This window comes from Ochotona curzoniae, unplaced genomic scaffold, assembly GCF_017591425.1.
Source record: "Ochotona curzoniae isolate NIBS_2020 unplaced genomic scaffold, NIBS_Ocur_1.0 contig_3498, whole genome shotgun sequence".
Classification (NCBI taxonomy): Eukaryota; Metazoa; Chordata; class Mammalia; order Lagomorpha; family Ochotonidae; genus Ochotona; species Ochotona curzoniae.
In genome coordinates, this window is record NW_024465885.1 from 17,108,514 (window position 1) to 17,122,913 (window position 14,400).

The 14,400-nt window shown below is 36.7% G+C and overlaps 1 protein-coding gene across 4 annotated transcripts in view; it reads right to left on the bottom strand.

Annotated features, from left to right (window-relative positions):
• The window catches only part of ARL13B (ADP ribosylation factor like GTPase 13B), a 74,350-nt gene that overhangs the window by 18,065 nt on the left and 41,885 nt on the right, over positions 1-14,400 (bottom strand). For 3 of the 4 annotated variants that reach the window (XM_040980610.1, XM_040980609.1, XM_040980606.1), the window contains 3 exons: positions 7,742-7,847; positions 6,394-6,596; positions 5,416-5,530 (listed from right to left, as the gene is read on the bottom strand). In XM_040980610.1, coding sequence (XP_040836544.1) covers positions 5,416-5,530; positions 6,394-6,596; positions 7,742-7,847 — 424 coding nt within the window. The remainder of the gene's footprint in view (positions 1-5,415; positions 5,531-6,393; positions 6,597-7,741; positions 7,848-14,400) is intronic. The other variant, XM_040980607.1, reaches the window with a different exon arrangement.

The following is a 14,400-nucleotide window of genomic DNA, read 5'->3' on the forward strand; positions in this document are numbered from 1 at the left end:
TAAATCTGCCATGTCCAACTTGGGTGTCACCCTAGATGCCTGCTCCACTGGTGAGCAAAGAACAGTTCCCTAGCCCCACCCAGCATACACCTTTGGATATCCACTGAAGGAGCAAACACTCCACAGAGCCACAGAAGCACAGTTCAAAGATTAAAGCAAGCAGAGAAAAATAAATGTGTATTGACAAATACCTAAAAATAAATGCATAAATACGACATAAAACAAGGGAAATGATATGGATCCTCAAAAGGAACACAAAAGTACTACAATATCAGAACCTGAAGATGAAGAGTTTGAAGAAATGATTGGAAACTAAGAAGAATGATCGCAAGAAAAAAACTCATGCCAAAGAATTCCATAGAATTCACAGATGGAAGTATTTGCTGAGATTCAGATATGAAACAGAAATTAAAATGAAATACTAGAGATGCAGAATTCAATACGCCAAATACAAAATATAAATGAAAGCCTCAAGAAGAGACTTGGTGAGGCAGAAGACATAATAACTAAAACATGAAATAAATCCTTGGAAATATCTTAGACAAAAAACAAGAGAAAACATTTAGAAAAACTAAAAAGGATGGTTTGAGATTTATGGAATACTATCAAATGACCAAAACCATGTGTCTTAGTAATTCCTGATGAGTGTAAAGACAGAATGAATTAGATGGCCTACTCAGCAAAATAATAAAAGAAAACTTACCTAATTTAGAAAAAGAAATGTATGTTCAAGTATAAGAACCACATAGGATTCTGACAGAGAAGAACAACATTAACAAAAAATTGGTCAAGCTTTCAATAATGAAATACAAGGAAAAGAATGTAAAACATGTAAGACAGAAAGGCCAGATTACCTTCAGAAGTTCCCCAGTAAGACTAACAGCTGATTTCTCATCAGAAACCCTACAGGAAAAAAGAAAATGCAGACATAGTCCAAGTCCTAAAAGAATGAAACTGCCAACCCAAAATACTACACCCGGCAAAGCTCTCACTGACAAATAAAGGTGAAATAAAGACCTTCCCAAATAAACAGAAAGTGAATTTGTCAACACTTATCCAGCCTTACAAATTAATCTTAAGAATGTATTACACACAGAAAAAGAAAATAATAGTCAACATTATGAAAGAAACTTTATGGAAGAAAGGGAGAAAATCTAGTTAATATATAAAGGAAACCCAAAGCACACAATATGAATATTTATGAAAAAATGATAGGGCCATATTATTACATATTAATAACATCCATTAACTTAAATGGATCAAATTATTTAATTAAAGGATACAAATTGGCTGAATGTATTAAAAAATGAGACCCTTCTATTTGCTTATAAGAAAGAAGATCACCAAAAAATACACATACATTTCTGCAGGTGAAGTGATGTAAAAAGGCGTTCCATACTAATGGAGAGGAAAGATGAGCGAGGGTATGGACAAATCGGTAGACTTCAACAGAAAAATTGCTACAAAGGATAAAGAAAGGCACTATGCAATGATTCAAGAATAAATTCAACAAGAATATGTGATTACAGTGAATGTACCTAATTACTCAAAACAATGTACCCGGTTATTTAAAACAATTGCTAACGGTTCCACAGGGCACACAGTCCAATACAAGAGTACTGAGAACTTTCAAATCCTTATTTAAAAGATAAACTAGATGGAAAATCAATGAAGGAACAACATAATCTACACTATGGACCAAACAGACCTAACTGGGATCTACAGAGCATTTCACCTCACAGTTGCAGAATATACATTGTTTTTATCAATATATGGTGCTTTCTCTAGGACAGAAACAGGTAAGTCAAAAAGCAAATCTCAGCAAATCAGAAAAAACTGAAATCAAACCATGTATCTTTTCTGACCACAATGGAATAAATCTGGAAATCAACAATTAAGAAATTCTAGAAATTCTAGAAAATACGCAAACACAGGGAGATTGAAAAAATACATTACTGAGTGAATAGTGGATCATGCAAGAAATCAAAGAGAAACCAAAAATTCCTAGAAGATGACAATACAACATTGCAACTTACAAACTGCAGGAAAAGCAGTGTTAAGCACCAATTTTACATCAATTAAATGCTACATAAAAAAATTGGAAAGGCATCGAATAAATAGCCTACCAATGCATCTGAAAGACTAGCAAAAAAAATTACTAAGGGAGAATTAAAATTAGAAAAGAAACAAAGAAAATTGAAATGAAAATGATGTAAAATATGGCCAGTGAAATAAAGAGCTTTTCTTTTTCTAAAGAATAAACAAAATTGATACACCGCTGGTCTAGCTAACCAACAATGAGAGGGAAAAGCCCCAAATCAATAAAGTCAGAAATGAGAAAGGAGATACAACAATGGACACTGAATAACTGAAAAATCATTAGAAATTACTACATGTCGACAAATTGGAAAATCCAGAAGAAAAACGTAGATTTCTGGATACATATAATCTACCTAAACTGTGTGATGAAGACATAGAAAAACCTAAATAGACCAGTAGCCAAGATGGAGATAGAATCAGGGATAAAGAGACCTCAAACAAAGAGAAGTCTGGAACCAGATTATTTCACTGCTGATTTCTACTGGACTTTTAAATTATTTGCTTCTTAAATTATTCAACATGAGTGAAAGGGAGAAAATCCTCTAAAACTCATTACATGAAGTCAACATCACCTTCATTCAAAAATCAGGAAAAGATGCAAAAGAACTATAGATGATGAACAAAGGATGAACAAAGATTCTCAACAAAATCCTAACTAATCGAATTGAATAACACACCAGACAGATTATTCACTTGGGCCAAGTGGAATTTATTGTTGGTATTCAGGGTTAATCCAACATATGCAAATTAATAAATGTGATATATCACATTAACAAATTGAAGAATAAAAGCATACAATTAAATCAATATGAGGCACAGAAAGCATTTAATAAAATACAACATCCTTTCATGATAATAACCTTAATCAAACTGAATACAGAGAACCTTCCTCAACACAATCAATGCAATATGTGATAAACCAACACCCCACATCACACTGAATGGAGGAAAGCTGGAAGTGTTTCCACTAAGATCAGCAATGTCAGACAGGAACGCCACTTTGAGCAATGTTATTCAATACAGATTTGAAAGTTTCAGCCAAATCCATTGGGCAAGAAAAAGAAATCAAACGGATAGAAATTGAAAACACAGCAATTTATCCTTTTTTCTAGATGACATAATCCTAACCAAATGACACCACAAAGAGACTGCTGGAACATGTAAGAGTTTGGTAAAATTGCAGAAAATAAAATCAACACACAAAAATCACTAGCTTTGCATACACAGATAATACCATGGTTGAGAAAAAACTTGTGAGATAAATGCCATTCACAACAGGCATCAAAATACCTAAAAACCTTGGACTGATCAAGGTTATGAAAAATCTGAACAACAAAATATTACAAAAACATTCATAGATCGTAAAAGTCCACACCACCAAAATGTCCACACTATGGAAAGCAACTCAGAACACCAAAAAAATCGTCTTGAATCTACAAAAAAAAAAAAAAAAAACTGCTAAACTTCAAATGGAAACATGAAATCCCGAATACCTAAACGAATACCTAAAGAAATCTTAAACAACAAAAACAAAGCTGGAGGCATCAAAATACCAGCCTTAATGACACAATAACAAGTAGTTATAATCAAAACAGCCTGGTACTGGCACAAAAAAGACACAAACATCAACAGAACAGAAAATAAACTCCAGAAATTAATCCACACATCTACAGCCTACTAATCATTAACAGCTGAGCTGAAATCAATTCCTGGAGAAAAGACTGTCTCTTCAACAAACAGTATTGGTAAATTGGATCTGTGTGGGCCAAAATATGAAGGAAGACCCCTATCTTACTCCTTAGAAAAAAATCAAATCAAGTTGGGTCAAGGATCTAAATCTATGGCATGATTCCATTAGATTATTAGAAGAACACATCAAGAAAAAATGTGCAAGGCATTGTTACCGGCAGAGAATTCTTGGAAAAGTCCCAGACACAACAACAATAAAGGTAAAAATATACAAATGACTCATTACATCAAGCTAAGTAGCTTATATACTGAAAAAGAAAAACTCACCAAAAAGGGGCAACTGAAAGAATGGCGGAAAATATTTGCAAATCAAATCATGTAACTGACAATGTTATGATCTAAAATCTATAAAGAACTCCAGGAAAAAAAAAAACAGGTAAGAAGCAGGCAAAAGACATGAGCAGGCGATTTCATCCAAGGATGAAATACAAATGGCCAACAGACACATGAAAAAATGCTCAGTATCACTAGCAATCAGGAAATCATAAATGAAAGCCAAGATGATGTTTCAGCTATGAGAACAGCTGAATAGAGAATAGTTATCATCTACAAACCAACCATTCTGGTGAGAATATGGGAGAAAAAGGCATGTTGATCCACTGTTGGTGGGAATATAAACTAGTATAACCATTAATGGAAGATAGTTACAAGAGTCTACAGATATTTAAAAAGAGATACACTATGTGGCCCAGCTCTCCTACTCCTGGGAATTTACCCAGACAAAACCAAGCCAGCATGAGAGAGTTATTTGTACCATCACGTTGACTATACCTTAATCCATAACAGTTAAGTTATGGAATCCACCCAGATGTCCACTAAAAAAAGACTGGACAAAATAAATGCGGCATGTATCCACTACGGCATAATGCTCAGCTGTATAAAAGAATAAAATCTTGTCTTTTGCAGCAAAAGACATGTAATTGGAAACCATTATGCTTACTAAAATAAGCCAGTTTCAAAAAGACAAATATCATGTTTCTATGTAATATGTGGCAGCTAGTACAGCACACAAAACATGTACAGGAAGGAAATGATCGTTTTTGGGTATGACTGTTGTTTTTAACCTGTGCTTTTACTACTGTGGAGTGGAGGTCATCCTACATGTTAGTTGCTGAATATTTCAATTGTGGTTAGTTAAGCCTGAGAATACAGAGTGGATTAAAATCATGTCTTTGTGAACACTGATGGAGACATGTGAAAGGAAGGAGGAGCACTGGGGGCAGCAGGGGAGGGAGGGAAATGTGGCTATCTACTGGACCTGGACCTATCACATACATTACTCTCTACATGAAAGATTTTAAAAAATAAAAGAAAATTGCTACATTAAACTTTTGTTTTAATCCTCATTTTTTTCTGAAATCATATTTCTCTTTTTACACCAGCCCAAAGGATAAATTTGAAGAAAAAATTGGCAGTGAAATGCTCATCAGTCTTTCAACTTTTGTTTTACAAGCAATGTCTCTGGAGAAAAATTTCTCCCTGTCCCCTTTCCCAGCTTTCTATTTCATTTCCCATATTCCATCTTTGCGCCTCAATATACAGAAATAGATGTGCCAATATTCATACCTCAATGATCACAGACGCTATCGGCTGGAAAGGATTAACCATAACTGGTTCTGGGTCCAACTCGGCCACTCCACACGTCTCACCAAGTTCCGCCTGCTCTCGTTCTCTTTGTTCCCTATTATTTAAGGGGGGAAAATGGAACTGCTTAAAAAATACTGAAATATATCTATCAAAACTTGTAATTGTTTAAGGTTATTACATTCGATAATATAGACATCATATATTTAAACACTATTAGTAACTTAGACATTTAATTATTGAGCAATTCAGAAATGCTTATATAATCCTCTACTCACTTAAAGATAAGTCATTTGAAATTTAAAGTAAGGAGATATGGACAAAAATGATATTTCCTATGAATGACTTTTAGTGTGCAATGGCATAAATGGACAAATATCATATGTTCTCTCTACTATAAGTCAAAAGATACAAGATCAATATACAGCTAAGCATGTATGTACATATATTTATCTAGAGGAACTATAAAATGGAGGCAAGTATACCGTGAAGAGGAAACACATTTAGTATGTATCTCAACTTCTAAATAAAAGATGAACTCCCAATGAAACTGCTAAATATATCCTGTCAATATAATGCTGGACTTCATACCACTGTCTATACCTATAGTGTCAGGATACACTTAAACAGCAGAATCATGGACTTGTGACTGCTGTTGGACTACACTACTGCAATAATAGAGGGGAAAACAGTGGGGGATGGAATGTTGGGGGGTGGAAATGTTGGGAGAAATCCCTGAGCCTAAGAAAATATTTTTTCATGAAAAATGTTTTTCATGAAAAATATTTTGAAAAAAGAAAGAAATTAAGCAGGACTTTCCCTATAAATATACGTATATGAAGTAGAATGCATATCACTAAATTCATTTACACTGAAAAAATACTGAATTGGCAGTACTAAATAGTTTTTATAAGATTATAACTCTTTAAATGCATCAAGACACAAAATTAATTTATTTACCTTTCTTCCCGCAATTTCCGCACTCTCTCAGCCCTTTCTCGCTTTTCTTGTTCCTCAAGAGCACGCTGTTCTAGTGTGTCTTTCTGGATGCGTTCATTTAAGGCATCAAAGTCTCTTGCAATAATATGTAGCAACCAATAGAGACCTTTTTTAATAGACTTGTCAATTTTTTTCCCATATCCTAACACTGCTGAGCAAGGTTCCTAAAACAAATGTATTTGACAAAAGATGAAAATTTACAATTCTCCAACAACTGTATCTGTAAACTGTTAAGCTTAATTATTAAGTCAAAACTAACCCATTAAAAAAAACATTATGCAACTAAAGTCATGATGGTACATGTGTTTATTTAATTTATATATACACCTATACAATTATCACAAACACTGGTACTTCATAGAAATTCAAATATATCACAGGCTGTAGCTGTGAGCTATGGAAACTGAAATATTTCACAGGCCATATCTGTAAACTAGGAGAGACATAAGAAGTTGATAGTACTAGTTACAACTTTTGTTGCAATCAAAATTGAACTGCTGGAATAAAAATGCTCCACTTATTAAAAATAGCAGGAAGTTTTAAATTTTATACCAAACGATTCATAGTGGGCATGCACAAAATATAGAAAACCTAATGATCGGTTTATGATATAACAATAAATGACTGAATCCATACTGCTCAGGATTATATGGCAACTCTTCTGACAAAATTTTTAAAAACTCATTACAAATCTCATACACTTAAAATTCATATTTTTACAATTTCTATCCCATTTTGCAAAATTAATAGCATGATATGTTGAAATAATTTACAGGTCCCATCAGCAATATCATAAAGAAAAAAACCTTAGAAATACAAAAAGAGAGTTTAAGGAATCAGAAACAAAGAAATAGAAAACAAAATGTGATACTATTAAGTAATACCAGGAAAAGAGTGAGAAACTGATTTTTTAACAGAATGCTAACTTAAAAAAACAAAATTCTTAAAGACTTATTTTCATGGAAAGGCAGATATACAAAGGAGAAGAGATAGAGAGGAAGATCTTCCATCTGATAATTCACTCCCCAAGTGGCCACAATGGCTGGAGCTGAGCTAATCTGAAGCCAGGAGTCCCGAGACTCTTCCAGGTCTCCCATGCAGGTGCAGGAGCTGGATGAGAAGCAAGGCTGTGGGGATTAGAACTGGCGCCCATATAAAAGTACATGCAGGTACATCCAGGTACATGCAAGGCGAGGACGTTAGCCACTAGACTACTGCGCTTTTAACAGAATCTTTCTAATTGTCTATTACCTTTATAAAAATTATGTTACACAAAGCATATTTCAAAAGGTCACACAAAAAAACTTACTATTTGACATAGGCACTTGTGCTCATTGACTAATTTTTCCAAAGACAGACATTCAATCACATCAGCTTCTCCCAAAGCGCCTTCCTTGTCTTGTTTATTTGCCAACCTAAAGAGACAAACAAAGTAATTTTATAACATACAATCTGGTGGCAACTCAAAAATATTTTGACCATTGGGACAGGCAGAAACTAAGCATTTTGAGAACAATTCTGTTAAAGCATTCTGCCTGTGAGGCAGCAGTTGGTCAAAGATAAAGTCTGAGAGATTAGCCAGTAAGCCAAAAACCCAAAGGTAATTAGTTGATATGAAATAAGGTTCCCCAAATGCATAAAACCTTTGGGACAAGCAATGAGTTGTTTATCTCTAAAAGGAGCCTTCTGACCTGCCCCTTTCCAAAAGTCCTTGGTAGCTGTATCTGCTTTCTCATTACAAGGTGCCCCCTCTTCAAACCCTGTTTCCTGCTGTACAGTTGACATCAATCATGTTCTTCTAATTCTAGTCTTAAGTCTATTACAGCACACACTAGCATTTCAAAAGTATGATAGTATCAATGTCATCATTTCCATTACTTCTTATTGCTAAAATAGAGTTACAAGAACTGACTTATATGAGAGAAATCAGATAAGAAGAAATGACAAGAAAGCATAAGCAGGGACAGATGCTGTGACACAGTGGGCTAAGTCACTGCTTGAGATGCTGGCATCTTTGGTTGCCAGTTTGAGCTCTGGCTATTCTGCTTTTGGTCTACTTCCCTGATAAAGCACCTGGGAAAAAGCAGCTGATGGCTCAAGAACCTGAGGTCCTGCTAACCCCATGGGAGACCAGCATGAGGCTCCTGGCTCTTGGCTTCAGACTGGCTCAGCAATAGTAATTACATCCATTAACCAGTTGACTGTCACATGGAAGATTGTCTTACTCTAACTGGGGGAAAAAAAGAACAGAACATAAGCATAAGCAATAGATCAAAAGGCCAAAAAAAAAAAAAATCAAAAACAGAAAAAGAAATAGGTTGTTTCTCAAAGCTCACACTCATACATTATTTACCTTCTTAAACTCAGATTCATAATGTAAATGGCCTCACTGAACATTATAAACATCTTAATCTACAAGTTGCATCATATTTTAAAGGTTCAATATTCACTTTAAGCTTGTAACATGTAAGGTAATTTACATGTCCAATGTATTGACATGTCCACAAGATTTCCTGGGACTCAAATTTCCTGGGACTTGAAGTCATCTCTAACACACTTAGCATAGCAAGGGCCATAAAACAAAAATATACTTAATTAGAGGTAAACTAAACAACTAAAATAAATTCTAAAGAAAAAAACAATAACTGATTAGAATATGCTACTATATGGTACAGATCACAAGTTGAGTTAACACTGCACTTTGGGTCCGTGTCATTTTGTATCCATGGGCTCAACCAAATGTAAATCAAAATATTTTTAAAAAGAAAAAAAAAAGAATCTGTTCTGAAAACGTAGACTTATTTTCTTATCATTATTCCTAAACAGCACAGTGAGATGCACGGTGGGGATTATACATGGGAGCATGCAAATATTACATTGTTAAGTATAAAACACTGGAGTGTGTCTAAGGATTCTGGCAGACCTGAGGCCTTCTAGAACTAATGTCTATTGCAGAGATACCGAGTGACATGTGTACTGTCTTGGTCAAGGGTTCAAACACTCTGAGGCAAAGATAGATACAAATTTTATCTATTTGAAAGGCAGAGATAGACACAGAGACAGACAGAAAAACAGAGTTGCCCATTTCTTGGATTGTTGTGGGCACTAACAATGTCCTGTGCCTTGGTGATCTTTAAGCTGATTGGATAGGATTGATATATAAGCCAGGGGCTTGGGGGGAGGGGCTTCTACATAATGGAATTAACGGACATAACTTTTTTTTTAAAGATTTTATTTTTATTGGAAAGGCGGATCTACAGAGAGGAAGATCTTCCATCCAATAATTCACCCCCCAAGTGAGCGCAATGGCCAATGCTATGCCAATCCGAAGCCAGGAGCCTCTTCTGGGTCTCCCACACGGGTGCAGGTTCCCAAAGCTTTGGGCCATCCTCAAATGCTTTCCCAGGCCACAGGCAGGGAGCTGGATGGGAAGCGGGGCCGCCGGGACTAGAACCGGCGCCCATATGGGATCCTGGGCGTGCAAGGTGAGGACCTTAACCACTGTGCCATCACGCCGGCTGGTATAGTAGGCCTGGGCCTTATCTTATTAATTATCGTCCTTTGGGGTCTGCGGACGCTTCATATTCTAGCACAGTGTCATCAGCAGCAACAGCGGCTGCTAGTGCAAGCTGTGCTTGCCCTACACAACAGAGAATCCCCAGAAGTCTGGCTAGGCATGCTGGACCGGTAGCCGGAGACGGGTAAATATCCAATACGGCTTCACCAACCTAACACAGGTGCCACATTCCTAGCCATGTGGTTAGACCATGACAGGTAAGGGGAGCCCAGACTTGGAACACCTAAGACAGGCATGGTCCCTTGCTTAATAAAACAAGAGTGGAGGGGCTGTTGGGGGTGCTAACAAGGTCCTACCCTGTGATTGGCCCTTTGCCCTGATTGGCATGCCTTCTGCATGCCTTGGTGATCTTTAAGCTGATTGGATAGGATTGATATATAAGCCAGGGGCTTTGGGGGGTAGGGGCTTCTGCATAACAGAATTAATGGACATAACGGTTTTAATGGAAGGTCTGAATAAGCGTCTCTGAGACGCTCTCCAGTGTCGGGTGATTTCTTCCGCGGGTCCGGAGACCCCGATATTGGTTGATTCCTCAAGTGCCTGCAAAGCTGGGGTGGCAATAGGCCCAAGTATAGAGCTGGAAATTCAATCCAGGTCTTCCACACTGAGTGGCAGGGACCATGTTATCTGAGACTTCCCAGGGTGTGCATGAGTAGAAAGTCAGAATGAGAAGAGGGGCTGGAACTCAAACTCAAGTACCATGAAACAGGATGCAGGAGTCACAAGAGGTGGCAAACATCACCATTATACCACTATTACTAACAAAATTAACAGTAATATTACTCAATTCATTACATTTCTTCCAACACCATACTACATGACTGTCTTGTTCAAATTCAGATCCCAACCAGATGCATGTCACTGTCTATCACTCTAAAATATTTCCAGATTTATATCAGACATCTTCCCTAAACCCCAACATCATCACTTTTCTTCCCAAGATGTTTATAAAGCAAATCATCTTTAGAATTTCTCATGTTTGAGATTTGTCTAAAATCTTTCTCATGTGGTCATTTGGTATATATGTCCTGTATTGACTACCTCCGGAAGTAAGCGTACAAACTGGTGCCTTTCAGGTTGATATCTTTTTGTAAGCAGGTTTGGAAGTTGGTGTTGCTACTTTGGGGGTATATATTTTAAATGAAAAACGGAATTGCAAACACCACAATCTGGGTTATATAGATATTCATTGTCACTGTATCTAGACCCTTTCAGTGTGAAAACCTAAAGTCGATTTTTTAAAAATGAATTCATATGGATTTTTAAAATTTCACATCAAACATTACCAAGGTTTTATTGAGCTTCTTAAACCTCCTTTTAACAGGCTTAAAGCCATAGCTCCTAATCACCTATCCATTTGCTTTACCTTCTTATATATCAGTTTGAATATAATAATGCTAATACTATCACCAAAAGTACTAAATATGAATTGAGATTTCTTTAGTTATATCTGTCTCTAAGATAAACCCTATCAGAGATACACAATACCCAGTTGCAAAAATTACTTGAAATAATCTTTTGTGTGGTTTTGATACTAAATAGATAAACAACCAGGCTATTCTCTTCTGGGTGCTTCTGCTTCTGTAAAGATCACTCATAACATGAGATTTTTACCAAATTTGAAATCCACACTATAAAAATAAGGTCATTATCAGACTGGACTTTTTCCTTCCTTTTTTACTCCTTCATACGGTACTGATTTTCATTCATTTTTACTTCATTTTCCTGCTGTTTTGAAACTGGTTGTTGTCCTCTTAATCAGGTCTCCTCTTTAAATCCTGGAAACATCGAAGCCCCCAGGTGTGCTTCCTTGATTCTTTTCAGAAAATTTCTCCAATTTTTAAGCAATAGGTTCCTTATTATAAAGCTGGTTGTTAAGTCACTATTTCTTAAGATGCTTCTGCAGGCTTTACCATAAGCTGAGCTGAATGAATCTCAAACTCATCAAGGCTGACCAGTCAGGCCTCACATACACAAAGAGGAAGCTTATAACCTACAGCTGTGGCCTGCCACATCAGAACCAAAATTCAATGCTTTCTGCCACAACAGAAACAAATACTGGAGCATAAGTGGAAGGTAGAAGAACCAGATAACTTTAGAAAGAACTTGATCATTCTTGTAATCAGACAAGAGAGTACAACATCCACTTGATCCTTCCTCGTATTAATCAACATATAACCCAATAGCAGCCATGGGCCAGCAAATTATAATTTGCCACAGCTACGATGTGTCCATACCTCAACTTCTCTTACGGGCTCCACAAAACTTTCCCGGGATTCCAGTTAGGAAAATAGATCTGGTTTGGGGGTTTTGCCAGTCATCATCCTAGTCCACCACGCAGATAAAGCCTTTCTTTTCCTATAACACTTGTGTCTCAGCTTGATTTTGGTTCATATCACACTGCAAGCCTGCCTTATTCAATAACAACTTCATGTTGGAAACATAAACTGCGGGGAAAGCACTATTTTAAACACCACAACTTGGACACTGTGAATATTCAGTGTTATTGACTGCATGTGGGTATGCACAGCTGCAACTAAATGGTCATGCATGTGTATTAACAGACATCTACTTTTTCTTCTTTAAAAGTCAGCCTATCTATACACTCTTACACACTAGGCTTTATTGTCGTGATGGTTGTTACCTGAACAGCTCAAACGTCCCTTAATAACAATCAAGAAATCTTTATTGCTTTCTATAATTGCAAAATGCTTCATTGTTTGAATGTTCTGTCATTTATTAGCCAATCCTACACTAAACAACTTCCGTGTTTCCAGTTTCTGTTTTTAAAAAGATAATGAGAACTAGACCAGTCTACTGTACATAATTGTAAGCATGGGAGCCAAGGCAGGGGGCAGGCCTGGTGGGAGTTGCTGTGGGTTACTCCGACTAGGCTACAGCTCCCACTGGTTTGCATCAGAGACAAGTGTGTGGTGTTCAGGATCAGGCTGGACTGCAACACCCATTGGTTTGTGTAGAATACAGGGCTGGAGACAGAACTGATCCCAGCAATTGCACTACCAGCATGTACATACGCTGATTGGGGCAACAGACTGTGCTAGAACCTGTACTGACAAGCACACACACCAGAATCAGGTCTGTGATAACCTCAGATTAAGTTTCTGTGGGGATCCCCACAACTGAATCGCTGGACTCAGAGCCCCAATCATGGTGAGAATTGCAGGTTCCGTGGTTTGATGGTGGAGTGTATGTGTTAGAGCTGGGCCTCCTCAGTGGCTTAGATGGAGCAGTGAACAGCATATCCTGGGGCATATGCAGGATATTGCAGTATATTAGAGCCTGAAGAGGACACCTGGTATCGTTACAGAGGATGAACGACAGAACAAATTGATCAACTACTCCAACCACATGTTGGCAGTGAATATTTGGGCAATCAGAGGCTCGAAGGTGAACAATATCAACCAGTGGATTCTGGAGAGATTACGGCAGTAATTCAGAACTGCTGAACTGTCAAAATCTTTTGAGCAGGACCCTAAGAGCATGCCCCACATTGGTGAAGCCGGGAAGGCTGGGAGGCTGGTTGCGGCTTCTCCCAGCTACAGGAAGGAAAAAAAGATATTGTGGAAATAGTGGTCTCATCCATTTTCCTGTAGCCTTTGACCTTTGTATCCTAATCAACTATGTAAAAATCATCAACAATAAAACAGGTGTGTAAATGAGTCATTTCGTATTTGGGGGATTCCAAGAAATCGAACTTACAAGTCAAGGAATAAATGAAAATGTAATTTTGACAGATATTAAAAACAATCTGCTTCCTATTGCACTAAAATAATAACAATGCAAAGACAATATTTAAGAAGGGCTTAGAAATTTTGGAGAAGAAGAAAGTTTCATTTTTATTTTTGCTGTAATTCCTTCTGGAAAAAATTAATTTTGAGTTACTATATTGGCATATAAAACCAGCTTAATATATACTGATGCACCACTTTCCTTCATTCATATTAGAAACTACAGAGGATGCTTTGACAATAGAATGCTGGACTCTGCTATTTTCCAAGCCAGCAATGATGAACATGTGACTGTTTATGAAGAGGTATGCTATAGTAATAATACAGGGGAATTTGGTGGGGAGGGGATTTGAGGAAGGGGTAGGAGAAATCCCAGGGCCTATGGAGCTGTGTCATAGAATGATAATAATTTTAAAATTAGTTAAAATAAAGAATATTTAAAATAATAAATAAACAAAAAAGAAGACACTTTAAAATAAAAACAGCAGGTAAAGTATAAAGAAAAGTAAAATAGAAAGTTTACAATGCAAGCCCTCTTTTGGTGGTTCTAGCTGTGAAATTCTATGATTTTCGGAGCCAAGCTCTTATAGGCTTTCCTAAAATAGATTAGAAATCCATCATTTTAAATTAAAAAAGCAAAAA